At 34.1% G+C, this 19,647-nt stretch overlaps 1 protein-coding gene across 1 annotated transcript in view; it reads left to right on the top strand.

Moving 5' to 3' along the window:
* Positions 1-19,647, top strand: part of LOC150107643 (zinc finger protein castor homolog 1-like) — a 252,159-nt gene that overhangs the window by 36,376 nt on the left and 196,136 nt on the right. The window contains exon 2 of the mRNA XM_090392151.1: positions 11,279-12,476. Within this exon, the coding sequence (XP_090248277.1) occupies positions 11,348-12,476 (1,129 nt within the window). The 5' untranslated portion in view covers positions 11,279-11,347. The remainder of the gene's footprint in view (positions 1-11,278; positions 12,477-19,647) is intronic.

Raw genomic sequence — 19,647 nt, 5'->3', positions numbered from 1 at the left:
CGTGCAATACAGACAAACCTACCCTGCTTACAAAAGATTCTAAAGTTTTGTAGGGTGGTGGCTTCGTATCGGGTAAAGAAAATCATGTACCAACTAAAGACATTCATCAACATCCATACCACAATGGGATTCGAACACTTTTAACCTTTAGGTCAGATTTGAAGATACTGTCCATGATAGGCTGGCATGTGGAAGTATGCAAACGATTTCTGACGTCTTGGCTTTAATAGGCGATTTTCTTTTAAATTTATAGTGACCAAATGAGTAAAATAAAATTATGTCTACTACATAAACTAAAAGTTTGTGTAACATAGAATTGGCATTTCGTGGTTGACAAGAATGGAGGAAGTACAACATTTCTAGTAGCACATCTGTGTGCAGTGGTGGTGGTAGTAGTACATCTGTTGATTTCACAGTTCAGCGAAATCAACAGATGTGATATACCACAATTGCAATGAACTGACAAATTTCATTAAGCAGCGCGTATGTATCAAATGTAATCAAATTTTATCTCAGCTAAGCAACTGTTGTTATGCCTACTGACGAACGAATGCACATAGCGATCCTAACGAGTGTTTATTCATTGTTAATGTTATTACTGCTTTCTAAAATATGCATATCCCGAAATATTATCTATTCATGTGTCATTTTTAAGCGAGTTTCATACTTTACACACAAAGTTCCATTTGTGTGTGTATCCATTTTGTTTCCTTGATACAAATTTAACAGCTTCTTCTGGTTGAACGAATTTTTATGAAAATTTTGTATTTGATATTATTACTTAAAGTCATTGAATCAACTCCATTTTGGTTTAAATTTAAATGTTACAAACGACAACCAATAATGAGATTAAACTCCAAAGGTAAAAAAAAAAAAAAAAAAAAAAAAAAAAAAAAACATGGTTTAGTTGCTGGAATAATCAATGACATCATTGTACAAGACGCAGTTGATACGCCAACAATTAAATAAAAGTAATAATGCGCGAGTATTTCATCTCATTTACAGCGTGTTGCAACGGTCTCAAACCGGATGATAAAATCCATCTACCAACATTTAAAGACATAGTATTACTTCCAAGCCTCTATGGAGTCCGAAGACTCATTGCGGAAGGTCGAACACACTGGCTACAATAACTATCATACCTCACCTTGAAGACATTCGGAGTTGGAGCACCAACCACTCACTCCAGCAATGCATTAGAAGAAACAAACAAACAAATCTCTTTTTCACTTCATTACCCACATGGCCTGCTGTCCGGGCCCACGGTGGGATCCGAACCACGGCTTGTTGGTGCGAGAGCGGTTTTGCGCTGACAATCATTTAAACTTAGGTAAATCCTTAAAAATGACAAAATATTAGTTAAATATTAAGAAAATATTCTTATCTTTTTCGTGTCCTTAATTTTTTTTTGCTTTATTATTAAAATAGAATTAGATTCAATTTAAAAAATAAAAATAAACAAGCTTGGATTCTGTCTTTCGTTTAATAATTTAGCCGAAATCCGCAAAACCTTTGCCATTATTTCAACGGTACTTGACATGACATTAATGCATTCATCTATTCTCAGATAAGTAGTTGGGAAAGATAAAATTCTAATCGGCTGGTGTTTGATTTAGTTGCGCACTACAGCATGCATACAGCAACAGTTCTATTGTTGTTTTAGCTATAATTCTAGCATATTAATCTATTGTTTTTCAGTTGCTTCCCCGCGAGCCTTCAGGTGTATTAATTGTTATCGTCCAACCATGCTGCGGCAAAAGATGAAGGTTATTGGAAAACTAACAATAAACAAGCACATTGGAACACTAGACGCAAGACTTTGCAGAAACAGATAAACGATACTCTCTTCAAATTGCATACGATTATTTATTGATTATTTTTTAACAATTAAAAGCAATCGACTTTTTTCATATTTTTTTTTTTGGAAACAGTTTTCCTTAGCAATTCACCAAATGCTACTTGTTAAGTAATAGCGATTAAAGAGAAAAATACCATTTTAAAATTCTTCTCTGTCTCGTATATAAGAACTACGAACTAAGTGTATAATTACTGTCTTTGCGACATTTAAAATAGCAATAATTATCAAACCCTAATTTTTTTTTCCTATCTGAATCTATGCCTTCTTTCTTTATAAACAAAGAGATTGTATCTATTAAATTCGCCCGACAACTCAAAAATTGGAGACTTGTTAGAGATATAAAAAAAAAATAAGGAAAAATGTCTCTTCCCCAGCGGATACTGACATCCTAATAAGGGTTATGTCATCTCCTGCAACACATCCACCACCTGCTACATTCTGTTAAGTTTTCCCACATCTGCTACACCCTTATCAGCCTATTCGTCTTCTTCGAAAGAGGCAAAGCACACACACACACACACACACACACACACAGCAACAGGGGAGTACCGGCGAAAGAAATTAAGGGGAAAGAAAAACTTGTCACTTTCTACTCTGGATTACCAGAGAGTGAAAAACAGTAGTGGTTTACATACTGTGTATCCCTCTAATTATCATTTAAACAGGTCATTTATTAGCTCTCGTTGTGTGATGTTTTGATTTAGACCTCGAGGAAAGCTAGCAGTTTCAGAAATACCTCAGTCACAGTAATAAGCTAGATGTCAATGACAGCAGAGGCACACCGCGGACGGACAACAGTTAGACCAGCGACCTTTGCGAATGACAGGAAGATTATAATAATTAGAGACCCCCAACTGTCCACAGCTTTCGTTTTAGTATAACCTGTGAGGAAATATCATTCCAAAATATTTTCTTGCTGTGGGATTTCGTATATACTTTGCTATTTTAAACGTAGATATATATAATTTCGTTTCGTTTTAGTTGTTTTTTTTTTTTTTTTCCTGTTATTATTTGGTCATTCTTACTTTGCATGACTCTAAATACATGTATGTGTATTCAGAGATGTTCTTATACGATTATTTTGACACGTTGTTAATCTCTAATAGCTCAAAATTATATATTGCAATGATAGAAATTTCACTACAAATATTCCAAAATCTTCGAAAATAATTGTCGGTATTTTCAAAGAATTTGCAAATTTTTCAAAAAAAAAAGTAAATATATAATATAAAGTACTAGTAATACTTGATATCTACATCGCAGCGAGTAACGTAATAAATATTTACTAATTTTAATATCAATCATTTTGATAATCAGTAATAATATTTTAAATAATTTAATAATACTTTTAATAGTTTAATAATAAACTGAATAATTTAATAATCATTTTCATAAATAATTTTAATAATTTTGCAAACATACTTAGATCTATATAGCACATATATCAGGTATTAAAAATTATGCGTGAATAAGAAAAACATAAGTAAAAGTAATTATAAAAATGCGTTGTTGTTGCTGCAGTCGAAATAGAATTGTAATGCAGACCTTTATTCTATCCAAGATTCATTTCGTTAGTTGCATAATAGAAGTATTTAAAAGCACTGAACTAATAGTGAACTCATAAATAGCAATAGCAGATCTATGGCTTTAACTGGAAATGTAGAATTCTGATAACTGACATTTTGCGTAAATGAAATTGACATTTGATTATAATTAGTTTGCAATATGCATGTGTTGTGCGTAGAAACGCATTATTGCCGTTGCTTAGTAACTGAGAAATTACCGCAAAAGAATTATCAATGCTTATAACAATTAAAATAGTAAATAGATTCAAAAATATTTTGTAGGGAATAACCTCATTTACGTTAAAAGTCCTCGTGGTTATGAAATCATACCGATTTTTAAAATATTTGATTTTTTATTGTTCATTTTTTCAGGTAATTCTTTCTCGTTATTATTTTTTGTTTTGTTTTGTTTTCGGTTTGTAATGTTATAGACCTGATTCCGATATCTTAAAGAAAAAAAAAAAATCTTAACGTACAAAAAAAAAAAAAACAAAAAAAACAGAAGAATTTTTTTTTGTCATTCTTTCTTTCTTTTCTTGTCTCCGCCGTGCGCTTTTATTCTCTTATATAGAGTATTGTCCACTTAACCATCCCCAGTATTTCTACTTAGCTCGAACATAAAAAGGGTAATTGACTGACTTTGTTGCTTGCATATTCTTTGAGCAAACCTGAATAAAAGCGACTTGTCATTGTATCCAGGTGGGTCCGATAGGGGTGCCCGTATTGAAGCTAAAAGGACCTTCGGGTGGATAACGATCTCGAGTGAGGTAGAGAGAAGGGGAGGAGACATCTACCGAGATAGCTACCCAAAGAGCAAAAAAAAAAAAAAAAAAAAAACGTGCGCGCGAGAAAGAGACAGTACTGATTGCGCCCCCACCTCTGCTACTGATAGACCCAAATTCCTGCACTACTTCTTTTGTGTTAAGAAAATATGGTTTGACCTTCTGATTGGCGTTTTCTGTCATCTTTCCTACCATCCATCCTATATCCGGAGGGCCAAGAAAAAGAATCACCCGTAGACATAGTTTGCAGGAAAAGCAGCTGCGTTATGTAGACCCTATAATTTTTCCCGCTTTCTGCAGAGACATATCCTGCTTGCGTATTGGCCGCAGTCAAAAAGAAAAAAAGTCATAAAGGAGTCATTTATTAAAGGGCCAGGGTGGAACCTGAAATTGTAACGTTCGCCAATGCCGTAGGGATGGAAGAAGCAGGTTTACCGAGTCTTTGGTTGAATTTTATCGCATCACTGGGTGCTAGAAGCGTGGGGGGAAGGGAGGTTTGTCAGAGACCCCCATTTCTCGGACGGGATAGGACGCGAGACTGCTACACATTAGGTTGGTTCGTGAAATTGCCGGTCGAGCGGACCGCTTCTAGTTCGCTGTACGTGGCGCTAACCGACGGAGGAGAGAGAGAGATGTGTGTCCGTCCGGACAGAACGCTTCAACGAAGGCCATTATATGTCCTCGCCGAGTGTTGGATTGTTATTATTTTATACGGTAAGTATCTCCAGACTGATAATACTTGTGTGTGTTTGGGAGCGCGCGTTATTTCTTCACTTAGGCCGTATTGTTGGGTTTAAGGTTGCTTACGATCTGATGGCCTGCGTCTACTTAGGCCATCAGATCGTATGCTGATTTCATTAAGTGTGATAACTGTTTATAAGTGGTCAAGTCTGGGCCTAAATCTGCATTCGATTTTATTATATGGTCCACATTGTATTACTCTGTTTGCCAAATGGTTTCCTTTCGGATATTTTTGACTTCTGTCTTGATTTCCATTTATTTATTTATTTTACACTTTTTCCTCCTTCGCTTGTCTTTTTTCTTAGTTCTTCGGGTTTTTTTTTTTTTTTAATTTCCCTCGCCTTCATTTTTACTATTATTTCAAAATTCATCTTATGTTTACGTACCAACTCTAAAGACTGCGAATTCTCTATGCTGTATATGATCACAAAAAATATTAAACTTGAACTTTATATTGGCTTTATTAGTTGACTAGAGATTTTTTGAAAAATATATACAATTGTCTACAAGTTTCACCAGCAGTTCTGTCTGGCTTCTTCAGGACATGTGTAACGGTATGGATTTTACAAGCATGTTATTATATTAAAAAATATAACATTTTATTAAAAAATAAAAACACTTAGCCATACTGAAAAATTAATCATATAGATGAGTTTTTTTTCTTTTTTACAGCAGCTGAGAATGTGCAGTTATATGTCAATACATGGAACTCAACGTTTGCTAGTAAAATCCATGTACCGTTACACATGTCCTGAAGAAGCCAGACAGAACTGCTGGTGAAACTTGTAGACAATTGTATATATTTTTCAAAAAATCTCTGGTCAACTAATAAAGGCCTTATACACTTTAAGACTGCGAATTCTTAACTGTATGTTGTGTCCTTATAAGGACTGGCTTAAAGGGGCGAAGCAAGAATGCTTTTCATCTTCCCCGTTATCTGTAGAAGACAGTGTAGGGATAAGGTGTTATTGAGCTATTAAAGCTCTGATCATGGCAGGAGGGTAACAGCAATAGCCGAGCCTCAGTTAGAACTTCATTGGCTACAGCATTGCCATCCATTACCCTCTAAGGGTATATTAATCACCGCATCTCACTTGTTTGTATAAATATAATAAATATCATAAATAATAGTAAGTGTATTTTATATATATACAAAAATTAATAAAATATATTAGTATTTACGACATATTTCTTAAGTCTATTATAATACTATTAATATACAGTATAATAATGAACAAAAATACAAATTCAAGTTTTAAAATTTTGTGTAAAGTAGAATATTGTAACAAAATTCTAATAAAAAAGTTTTTCAGCTATCACAATTTCATAATTTGTGTATCTTTCAAATTTAATACTTAATACACGAAAGTTGAAGTAAGAGACAATATGTACAATATTTAATGAGCTTTACTATTAAATTGCTTTACTGAGTGGAATGAACAATGTATAGAGTTCTTTGGAATTGTTGTTTTCATGACAATTGGAAAGCTATACAGTATAAACGATAGTGCGGGGGGGAAACGATGTGATGATAGAATCTTACAGGAAACTATGCTACAGGAAACTATGCATTTTAATTGAGAAATGTTATGAAAGACTTTACAGTGCAGAATCGGTACGCTAAGACAAAACGATGAAGAATGCTCCTCCGCAATAAAATATTAAGAAGAGAGCTATGAATAGATATGATAAAATATTTGCTTAAACATCCAGGTCTCAACTATACAATAGTACTTTTATTACGATTACAGGGAGAGAAAGACAGTATTATTCGTTGTTTTTGTTCGTTTGTTTTGATTTTTTTTTTAAATTCATCTTACTATGTCTTCGTTTTTCTGATATTTTCCCTGTTATTTTACCTTTCACTTCTTTTCTTGTTTTTTTCTTTCTTCTTAAAAAATAAAGTTCCTCTAACAAGTAACTAAAGAAATGATATTTTGAGTCTCAATGTATACTATGTGCTAATCCAGTAATAGTTTCCGTTGTCTTTAAGGAGTTTTAAAAACGCCTGGGTGGCTGGCGTAATGATTTTTCAGATTCAGATGCCAGCCTGTTCGTAGTAAGAGATACTCACCTCCCCCCCCCCCCCTCTGCTGATTTATATATATATATATCAAACTCCAAAAAAGCGAATTGCCAATAATTGAATGATTGAAATCTTTCGATTACTGGCGCAATTACAATTAATTCCAATCAAAGAGTTAAATTTATTATATATACCGATTCTTATCTATATATCGATTAAAAACATCTCACTTTATTGTGAGGATTACTGCTACAACATTGCAGTAAAACAAATTTACTATGATCTAAACTTCATTTATATATATATATATATATATTATAATGTATAATATAAAAAGGTGTATAGTATTTATTTAATTTTTTTTAATTTTTAAAATTCTTAAAATATTCATTAAAAATTTCAATAAAATATAAGTTGCATTATTATTTAAGAATAAATTATATTTAATTAACTGATTAAAACGAATATGAATGACATCGGTATCATCTGAAACAAACTATCTAAAGAAATTTTATATATGTCAAAAGACAAAACTCATTACTATGTCAGAAATAAAATCAGTGCTCAGCTGACAACAAAAGTAATATCCCTTTTTATGCTATCGCATTAGAAAAATAAAAACACTTAGCCATACTGGAAAATTAATCATATAGATGAATATTTTTTATAGCAGCTGAGAATGTGCAGTTATATGTCAGTCTTCATGCTTGTTTTGGTTTTGAAGCTAATATCGTGCTAATACTATTATTATTTATTAAAAATTAATTCTATCTCATCATCTTTTACATATTATTTGGGATGGCCTAAATAAGGCCAGGTAATTTAGTTTTTATAAAACATAATTTTTGGAAATGATAGGGCGATTAATCCCCACATACTGTATAGACAAGCACTGATAACATAACAGATCATGGTCTGTTATGTCTATCAATACGTTTGTCTGTGTGTGTTTTTCTTAAAAAATATTCTTTATGAGATAATATCTGTAAGGACCCATCCCAAAAGCACGTAAGCCTGTTTTGGGGATTTTATACTCCCCTTTTCTGTCACACGATGCTATTAATATAGTGAACTGCTGGTCAACTTTCATCAAAGATTGTCCTTTCTCCCTTCTTCAGTGAGGAATTTATGGATTCACTCTTAATGACAACAGTAATTTATTCTGAGTTTTCGAACTCTTTCTAATCTTATAAACAGTATTATCTACGAGTCTTCAGGATTACGATTAAAGATATCTTCTCTTAAATTTGTCTACAAATAGCTTCAAGTCCATCTAATACTTAAGAGACTCACTATCCATAATATTTCACTACCTGAAGGTTGCCATAGCAACTGATCATCTTAACCCATCATCTCAATAAATCGACACTTCCTCAATTTAGAGTAAGATTGATTACAATTCTCTACGAAGAATGAGTTTGCCAATCACATACACTGTCATGACAACTCGTTTAACTGAAGAATCTTAATAATAAAAAGAAAGAAAATCTCTCCAGTAATGTATTTCTTTCTGCATTTCCTGGAAATGCTAACATGCAACTGTTCTTTACATCGTTTAATAAATTCTTAGTATTAAGTAGAAAGACCTTAAATCTCTCTACAAAGGAAAGAGACTTGGCCTTTTTTTTTTTCAAATTACTTAAAAAGATTGGTTACCTGATCATATTTTCTGTTAAATTATGCTAAATATATTTTTTAATATCTTTGTTCCTTTAATAACCTTTGTAGTGCAATGGGTCATTCATCGTTGAACGTGGATATTTGCATTCTGAGCCCTTGTTATTGTCGTATTCATTTTCCGTTTGAATAATCACGATTTATTGTAACAGCAGGACCCATAACACTAAACCCATATCATTTACGATGCTGTTCTTTGACACACACACACATACACACATAAATAAATAGAAAAAAGTGTAGTTTTCTTAGAATAGCTTACGTCACTTTTTTCCCATTCGTTCATTGAAACCTTATTCGATACACTACTAATGAAATTTCCAACTAAGGTGGGAATTTCATTACGTTGCTATGGCAACGGTCGGAGAAACGTATCTAAGATATTGGTTAAAATAATATCGGTAAACAACTAGAAATGAAGAAACTGCAACATTAAATAGAATATTATGATTAAAATAACAGTGATAAAACACTATTTAATTATTAGCATCATAAAAGAGAATAAATAATATATATATAAGGTCCATATTTTGTGGAAAATAATGTATCTTTTTTTTACCCTTGGAAAAAAAAAGTTTGAGTTCACTGCCCTGTGACGATAGATTATTCAACCCATCTTTAATCCTCCTCCTCCTCTATTCTTTTATCTTCTCCTAGTTCTATTATTCCCTTTTAAAAAGCTCTTTTGTCCTCCTGAAATACAAACACTGTACACGTATATCAAGTCTGCCTTTAGGATCAAAGTTTGGGACACGTGCCTCTATCGTACTTTCCCACTCTTGCATTCACCATCTATTTAAATATTTCAAGTTCCTATCATACTTCTATAAGTCTATATTGGTAGAACTTCATTGTCGGCTTACTAATATATATATATTTGTAATAAGCATTCATTAGATGAATAATCTTTACACATAAATATAAACAATCTATCTTTAAAGATAAACTTGCCAAAGAACATTAATTATGAAAATTGTTAATTATTATTTAAAAAAGGAGTATGTCATTTAACTACTTATTATCGTTAAATGCATGTTTTATAATATAATTTAACAATTTTTTTCGGATTTTGTAAGATATCATTGATATTTCAAACGATATATAATCCTGAGATTTAGTGTTGGTAGAGATTTAAATTTATTTAAACAATAAATTTAAATAAATTTAGTTTTTCAAACTGAAGTTACAGCTTTCACATCTGCACTACCAAACATTCGTGTTTGATCTATCAGTTTACCTGTTCATATATAAAACCCATTTAAAAAATAATAAAAACTGCTCTATTAATGACTGTATTTAAGCACTTCTAACAGCAAGGCTTAAGTAAATGTTACCAAGATTCTAATTAGCGGCTTTTCGTCTGTTTTCATTTTACATGTTGACCTTGGGATTTGTGTATTTAGATATAGTCACGTATTATATGAATAAAAAATTGTTATTCGCGATTAATGTTTTGTTGATCCAACCGCATTTTTCTTTCTTTATTTTAATTTTGGTAATCTTAATCCTACTAAAGGGTTAAACCTACCATAAATTACTATGATACATGGGTGAGGAATTGTGTAGTCCGGGTACTCTGGCTTGTCTGGAGACCAAACACGCTTTTTTCTTTCGGACCTCTATTAAGCATTGGTGATACACCAAGCGATGAAAATGATTAAGCACCTTTAATAAGATTGTACCTTAACAGAAAGAGTAGTCGCTTATAATATAACAAGTCCTACAAGCCAAGTACACAAGTATTTTCAAGCATTGAAATTACAATTGCCACTTCAATAGTCCTTATAAGGACTGACTTATCATAAGGAATAAGGTTTTATTGAGCTATCAAAGCTCTGATCATGGCAAGAGGGTAACAGCAATAGCCGAGCCTCAGTTAGACCTGCCATCCATTACCCTCCAGGGGGGGGAACTACCTACCACCAACTCTTCCAACCTTATCCTTATAAGGACTGGCTTAAAGGGGCGAAGCAAGAATGCTTTTCATATTCCCCGTTATCTGTAGAGGACAGTGTAGGGATAAGGTGTTATTGAGCTATTAATTAAAGCTCTGATCATGGCAGGAGGGTAACAGCAATAGCCGAGCCTCAGTTAGAACTTCATTGGCTACAGCATTGCTATCCATTACCCTCCAAGGGTATTGGATTGAAAATCAATCACCGCATCTCACCCCAAGATGCCACTTCAATAAAGGCTGTATGTGTTTTCATATAATAATAAAAAAGGTGTATTTTCAGGCCTATGTTTTTAAATGATAAAGTTTAAGATTTTTCAAATTTATTGCATAAAAACGCTATATTATTTCATTTAATTATATATTTTATAGATTAAAATTATTCTACACGATAATTTATAAATTTTATTCTAAAAATAACAGATCTATACATTATTTCTTACACCAAGGCTAACCAGCTATTTTTGGTTTCTTTCTTTCTTTTCGTTAGTATTAACGTAATCTCAAAACATACTCACATACGAAAAATACACACACAAAAAAAAAGACAGCTCCATATTATTCAATCTAATCATTACTATCATGATTTATGCCACTGTTGTTTATAAAAAAATGCAAATTATTGTTAAATTATTATAATCTTCGTTTAAATAATTCTATTGTCTTTGTTTACAGAGGGGGTCAAGTAACTGGTGACTAATGAGCGATAGCGGTAGTCACGTGACCTCTCCATTGTAATAAAGCATGACAGAGGCGGAGGAGAAGCCTCTCAACAAGTCAAGTGCCTTCAAACTGAATGCAATCTGTGAAAAACTAAAGCGATCCTCCGAAGATATGATCATCAGTGATGATCACTCATCCGAGCCTTCGCTGGTAGAAGGTCGGGAAGATCATCATTTATCTCCGCTGAATGGAGTGCCGTCTGGTGACACCATTAGTGATACCGACCCGAGACATGTTTTGCCAAGACTGGATTCGGTAAGCCGCCCGTATCGGACAAGTCTGAAAGTGATTAACAACGATCAAGTGCCTTTTGATCATCACCACCACCACCACCACCACCACCATCGTTCGGTGCAAATTGGACTCCCCGACGAAGGAGGCAACGACAGTAGCATGGAAGAGGAAATGGACTCGATGGCTCTCGATTCTCGATCCGATTCAGGAATGTGTTTGAGCTCCAGCAGGGAAAGAAACAAACGAAAAAATTTCCAACCTCGAAATATTTTGTATCATTACGCGGACAGCGATGCCGAAAACGAACTCTTCATGGATTACAATTGCACGATGGACAACGACGATGCAAGTGACGCCAGTGATTGTTCGGGACAAGAAAGTCCATGTCTATCGGACCCGGATTCGACCTCAGAACTACCGGACTACATCCAAAGAACAGTGGTCGGCATTCAAGGCTTCCGTACGTCTGCTTTTGCTAAAAACGACACTGAGGGGGATGGTCCACTCGATCTGAGTGACGGAGGAACCTTGAACCAACAAAAACTAGGGGACAAGGTCAACGCTCCGGTCGACCTCAGTAAACGAACGGATAGCGGTCTTCCGTCCGACTGTGGTTCGGCTATGGATTTGTCGAAAGGAACTCGAAGTCCAAGCGTTTCGCCAGATAATAACACCCACGTCATTAAATGCATGCCCGGTGCCATTACCACCTCTTCCCCATACAGATCGCGTGAACCAACTCCTCCCGGTGCCTTCTGTAGTGCCTCGCTCCGTACGGGTTCCAAGGACACCCCTGATGCTTCGGTGATGAAGGACTATGCAGAATCAACGATGAAAGAACTTCTGGGGATCTACGGACTGAACGATATGGCCGAGACCATCACGAAGAACGTGCCTCTACAAAACTTCTCCTCAGGTAAAAAAAAAAAAAAAAAAAAAAAAAAAAAATCATATATAACACGCTTATATAAATAATTTAATGTTGAATATATGGGTCTGCTACTCGGAAGGGTTAGCTAGAAGTAAACAGTAATCAGCCTCTTCATGTTCTATAAATAGAGAACGTGGAAGAGGCTGAAATTTGAGAAAGTATATGAAGGTGATACAAATAATAATAATAATAATAATCGTAAAATTGCAACTGGCTATCCATTTGATTAATCAACTCTGGATATCATAAAAAAATTACGTTAATATGTATATCCAACATAAAAAGTACGGTAATTTTCAATTATTTAATTTTATTTAATTTAAAGAAAGAACTTTAGAATAGTTTTCCTAAATTCTAAACTTGAAGTTAAAATGTATTTTGCCAATTATTAATCAAATAATATGGTGACCAAAGCTTCCTATAACTATCATGATGACGCCGTGATGATATCAAATCACATGCAGCCTGACTTTTCACTGCCTTTTAGAGCTATGCCAAATGTTCTGTTTCAAACATTTGAAAATCTATTCATCCCAGTCAACGGTCGAGTATTATTGATGACGTCATCTAACGCTGTTCAAGTATGTTTGCTGTGACGTCACAGGCCATCACGCAAACGGTACATCTCTCCCCTTTCTCCCCTCCTCCTCCTCCTCCTCTCTCAGATTACGTGAACATTTCATGATTTACACCTCTGATGACAAATCCACTAAAATATCAACCCACTCAGCACTCTTCTCCCCCCCCACCCTACTAATTACGGATCATGTGTACGTTCCGTCAAATCACCAATGACGTCATAGCAAACTAAGAGCTATATTAAGGAACAGTAGGTATAATAGGAATGATTAATTTGATGTTCTTCAATCGTGATCACTTCCAGTTAATTTTCCACATTGAAAATTATGCGAATAAATTGAAATTGTCGAGAAAGAAGTGAAAATGATCAATGCATTATTGATCATATATATACTCAATGTAATCTCCCTTCAAAAAAAAAAAAAAAAAAAAAATCTGAATTGATCTAAATGGTTTCTCTAGAATGCAGTGATATATAACATAATAAATATAGTACTGTATTACGAGCAGTGTTTACAGTTGTATATTTACACTTAGCATATCATGCCGGAGCTTAATAATAATTTTCAAAAAAGAATTACTTATTACGTAGCTCGATGATTACATGAAATAATAACATTTAAAGAATAAGATTTTTGTGATATTTGTAAAAAAAATAAAATAAAATAAAACAAATAAGAGATTTTTATCGGCTAGTATCAATAAACGAATACCGAGCTTTTTTGATGAATGAACACCCTTCCTCATTCTCCTTATCTCAACAGCATCTTATTATCGAGAAGATGTTCATTTTATTGGGTTTTTTCCTCCCTGAAATTCAGGTGTTCTCTGGGCTGCCTCACACTAGCAAATATCCGTGTATTATGTGTTAATACGCTTTTCCAGCTAATTTGTAAAAACACTCTACTGCTTCCAAGATAAGAGTGGTAAATTAAAGGTTTAGATCCACACTAGTTAGCAAAACACTTGCTTTGTCGTCATGCTTATTTGCAGTGATAAAAATTCTGTAGTATATAGGTTTACACTAGTTTATGAAACTACAACCCACTCCCTTCCAAGGAACTTTATAAGGACTTTTAAAATGAAGGTGAGTTATCCAGTCCGGAGATGGTCGGGAAACTCTACTTTTTCAACCATCCTTAAAAACAGACAAACCGGCCACAGGCAATTTACAGACATATATTGGACTCATCGTATTAGTTATTTCGGCTGTAAATCCAAACCAACCATCTCTTCAGTCCATACACAGAACAGTTACGAAGACACTATTAGAAAAATATAAAGAGAGAGATAAAAAAATTCACCAACAAAAGTTTATTTAATGTTACACTTATTAATATTTTTAACTCTCTCTCATTCGCAGAATTTAGTTTTTTCTCTGTCTATCCTATCCAATAATCACGAAATCATTTTGAACGAAAATGACAGAATAGAAATCGCCATACTTATTTGTAATTTCTTTGTTGAAAGCATTCTTTGAAGAGTATCCTCTTGTCTGCTACCTATTCGATTACTTTTACAAGTACTGAAATATTATGTAAAGTGAGTCGAACTCCTTGTTTCCACTAAGGCTTCTTAATGAACTTGAAGCAGCAGTCTTTGACAGTAACAAACACTGGTTTCTATGACCTCTTGTCTCTCGCTCGCCCTTGCTTGAAATTCTCTCGATTTCACGCTAGCAACAACGCTTAGCCGAAAAACTCGAATCACTCAGTTTAGAGGATGGTAACCCCTCTTCATTAACTTAATCTTCATTTAATGATCCCCCTCATTTCACAAACGTCTACCTGTTCCCACTGCACTCAAAACAACAACAAAAAAAAAAAAAACCTTAAGGCAATTTGAAAACACCTAATCTTTATCTTATTTGAAACCAGACAGCAAACGGAGTTTCTTATTCCTCGAGGTGTTTTTTTTTTTTCTGTCCATTAAGCTCACACCCATAAGAAAGGGCAAAAATTCTTTAAAATACATTCTTTTCTTTGTTCTTAAAAAATTAGAGAACTTTACCTTGTACTTTTAACAGTATAATCGGCTATAGTTGTCGGTTGTTATTTTTCCCACCCACTGATCATTTTTTTGACTTCCAATTACAGTTGTTAAAAGAAGCTTTTATTTCTCCCCACCCGACCCCACCTTTATTTTAAATCTCGTGCCTACAGGCGCGTAAAAAAAGTCAGATTTCTAAGTATGGTCCCGTTTGCCATAATTTTGTAACTATAAGAATACAAACAGATACCAGTAATTACTGGAAGTTTATTTGAGATGGGGGAAAAGACAACTCCGAGACTGTATTAAGAATAGAGCAATGACCACACTTGAATCACGTGTTTAAGGGTCTCCCGGACGGGGTTTACTGGTAATTGTCTCATCTCACTTAAACATCTCTCTCTCTCTCTCTCTCTCTCTCTCTCTCTCTAGACGAAAATCGTTCTTAACTACTAGGCATTTTTGCCGTTTTTTTCCCCTCCGCCCCAGCCTAGAGGAGCAGGTGGGGAGACAACACAATGACAAAGTAATTGTATTATAGTTAGAGGCCCCTATATAACTGGCTTGCGAAGTTGTCAAAGGTTTCCCTTTTAAAATGGTCTTCTTCCAAAATTGATAGCTACTGAGACTGCGCTGATGAATTCATAAAATACTTGGCCCAAATGGACAGCCAATTAGAACGTTCCTCCTTTTTTTTTTTTTCCTCTCTCTCTCTTCTTCTGTATTTCACTGAGAACTGAGTGAAAAATGACATAATTGGTACAAAGTGGATGGCGACATAAGTATAAGAACTGTGAGCAGTCTACAAACGAATCTTAGCTGCCTTTTCCCTTCGCCATTGATCTTCTTCAGAACACTACAAAAGTCAATAGATAATTTACAACGGACGGTTGATCTATTAGCGCTTTAGGCATCTCTTGAAGATTATTACGAGGTCGAGAATTTTCAAGGCGGTTTTCCCATAATTACAAAACAATTATTTTATAGAGAAATTACAGAAAGAGAATGACGTATTATCAACATTGCGAGCTGATCCTTAAAGATCATTTTTTAGGCAGTAGATTTGTATCGTCTGGTATGAGATCATAATCCTGCTTATTGGAAGATCTGAATTGGCTTGAAGATAGTATCAGGTTTGGTGTCTATCTACCCATATAATCTAACATTTATCCCCACTACCTATGCGCTATGGGTTTACGCAACTTTCTGCAGATGAGATTGTCATTATGAAAAAAAAAAAAAAATTACTTCTGTGTTCCCAAGTCATGTATTGTTCCGTATTAGAAAAAAAAAAAATCAGATATTGTGTAACTAACAAAACACTCAGCTGTTAATTTTTAGTCTAACAAGATAAGTGGAAGAGACTTTGATTTAATAACCCTAACACTTATAATTTCTATTCAAAATTATTTAAAAAATTGTTATTCACGCTCATCAAGTTCATGAGTTTATTATTGGTATTATCAGCTTTATATATTTGGAAGGCCTGATTGTCCATGAGATTAGCCGCCTTCCAATCAAGAGTCTGTGAAATCGTCAAAGGTATCCATGGACGTGGATACTTATGATTGTTTGTGGGTAGGATGAATTCCATCGTTCAAGTGTGGGCACAGTTTCTGGATTATGTAAAAAAGTTAACAATAAATAAATAAAAACACAAAAATGATAAAAATTAAATAGAAAAAATCATCCCATTATACTAATGTACCATAGGTTCAGCCTTTCATCAGTGGGAACAACATAATATATGTAAATTCATCCATAGTTGTGTGGTAGCATGTGATTTAAGTCGTTATATCCTTTCCGGAGGAAAGGCAAACTTTACAAAAAAAAAAAAAAAAACGGCAGGTGAGCTGTACGATGACTAATTTCCTCCAAGGTGTTATTAACTAGAAATTCAGCTCCCCTCCCCCTTCCACATATAGATTGGCATCAGCATATTCACCTTAATTCTTTTGTGATAGTCCGTTAAGTTTGTAATCATAATTTAAGTTTTGTTGAAGTATATTTGGAACGATTTAAAATGGGACTGTGAACCTATTTTTTCTCGCATTATCAGTTAGTCTTGATAAGGGCTCGTCTCTAAATTACGTAGTGCTTAGTTGAGAGGTGGTTGAGTTTGTGACACTAAAGCGTATCCAATTATAAATATGATTCTGACAGACAGAAAAAAAAGAAGTCGAAAATCTCTAAATATGGTTTACCTATTTATTGATGAACCCTAACTAGATAGTCTGGGTCTGAACAGACCGATCGCTATCTTTCGGACTTGTTCTCTAAGTTTTCTTTCTTTTATTAGCTCATTCTCTCTCTCTCTCTCTCTCTCTCTCTCTCTCTCTCTCTCACACACACACACACACTTCATTTTCCCCATCCATCCATTAGCTTTCTCATTCTTTCTCTCCTTACAATCAGTTGCAATTCGTATCACTGCTCGCTCCTTATTTTTCCATTTTTGGAGTGCACAGTTGATTCATTAGACTTTCTGCTATCGATTTCCAAAATGACTTCGAGCAGCTAGTGAAGACAACAAACAGGCGAGTTTTGATAGTTTTATTAACTTCGTCCACCCACTGCTAGTCTCTGTATATTGAGCAGGTTTGCATTTAGTCATGAACATGACACCATCGTCCCCTTAACGATCGTTCTCGTCTGCTCCTCTCTCTCTCTCTATTAATGGTGACTTGGATCCATTAGCGATTGCGGTGAGGAAGCGTGTAAAAGCTTGACTAGTACTCAAGTAACGTCCCCTTTTTTCTCTTCCCCCCGATTTGGGCAGGTGTAATGATAGGATAAATTAATGAAATGCTAATGATACACCTGAGTTCTAAGCGAATTGTAAATCGCTATTACACTTCATTAGGTAATCGATTCTCTAACATCATTCAGTTTTGTTTCGTATCATGAAAATCACGCAAATTTCTGTACAAACTTTTTTTTTTTCCTGGAGCACGACAAGACTTCGATGGGCAACATTTCTGCAGCATCCAACAAGACACGCCTCCATCTGTTGTTGTTGTATTTACTTTATCTGTTCATTTGTCCAGCAATGTTTAGGTTTGTCTTCTTTTCTTCATATCTGCTTATCTTTCTATTTAATCTATTTATCCATCGTTCAATTTTTATTTCTAGCTTAGTCAAGAACGAATATTGTTTTAGAAGTGTATACTTTTGTTCGCAATCTCTCTCTCTCTCTCTGTGTGTGTGTGTGTGTGTGTGTGTGTGTGTGTGTGTGTGTGTGTGTGTGTGTGTGTGTGTGTGTGTGTGTGTGTGTGTGTGTGTGTGTGTCAGTAAAACTTTAATTTTTTTAAACCATTTTATCACCGGCTTCATTTCATGTCGTACATTCATTACGGTAACCGGATGGTATTAGATATTCAGAATATAACATTTTGTAATAAGTTTCCATTGGTTCATCAATAATGGAATGTAAATTTAAAAATAAATAAATAAAATAAAATAAATAAATAAAAAACTGGGATTACAGTTATGTCATTGCAGCCTTAAGTACTATTGTCAAGTGATTTTATGCAAAAACTAACAATACAAATGTCGTATCGTTAGTTTTTGTTTTTTAATTATTAAGAAAGCATTAGCCATTAGCATTTCTTCAAAAAATAACTACGATGATCGGCACGTAATAAAACATCATGTTGAAGTATCTACGAAATTTTATCCACAAAAAAAATTTTTTTTTTTTTAAATCAACTATACTGCTTATTGTATGCTGATCATATTCTGTCATCAGAGCTGGTCTAAAATGGGTTTTGTGTGGAATATCATCCATCTGACTTTACTCTCGATTTTTACATCACCCAAGAGATGACTATTTATATTAATGGGGAAAACATGACAAGGTGGCTGCTATAGATGCCATTCGAGATAACAAAAACGCTGACTTTCAAATTGATTTCGAGATTCTTTAATCTGTTATTGAAAAATATGAATACAAGTGAAGCAGTTCCCACGGTGACTATATTACTATGTATAAGAACTAGTTTTCTAATGGGGAAAAAGTCTACAAATATTTTGATTGTCTTCGTCTCATTTTTTTTTTTTTTTGAAGTTCTCTCTCTCTCTTTTTCTGGGACCTTTGTTTCTTTCTGCCATATTTTATATTTCTCTCTTTCTACTATTTTCCTTTTTTTTATTCTTTTTTTGTTGTTGCTTACATTTCCTGTGCTATTTGATATTTATCAGCATTATTTCCTGGTCTGTCTATCTCTTGCTTACTTTTCTGCGGTTTTTCCAACTATCATGTAATCACTTCTTTGTTTTCTTTCTTTTAACTGCTTTTAACTCATTGTATCTGTTTGACTACCTGTCTCCTTTTATGTGCATATGTTTATTTCTTTTTCTTTATTACCCAACTGATATTAGCAATCCACGTGTCTATTTTTCATTCTAGCTATCTGTCAGTTTAGCTAGCTTTTTTTTTTTTTTTTTATCAGGCGTCTCCTGGTTGAGTTGCATGAAAAAAAAAAAAAAAAGTGTTGGGTTCAAATTCCATCTTCGATGGCAAGAAATTCCAGACCTTTTCGTGTCAAAATTAAATTATACGGTTTGAAAAGGAAGCGGCAGATTTTTT

This window comes from Typopeltis vanoorti, chromosome 4 (assembly GCF_054136105.1).
Source record: "Typopeltis vanoorti isolate ZY-2024b chromosome 4, IOZ_Tvanoo_1.0, whole genome shotgun sequence".
NCBI classification, from domain to species: domain Eukaryota; kingdom Metazoa; phylum Arthropoda; class Arachnida; order Uropygi; family Thelyphonidae; genus Typopeltis; species Typopeltis vanoorti.
Note: the sequence above shows the minus strand (reverse complement) of the source record. Positions and strands in the feature narration are given on the sequence as shown.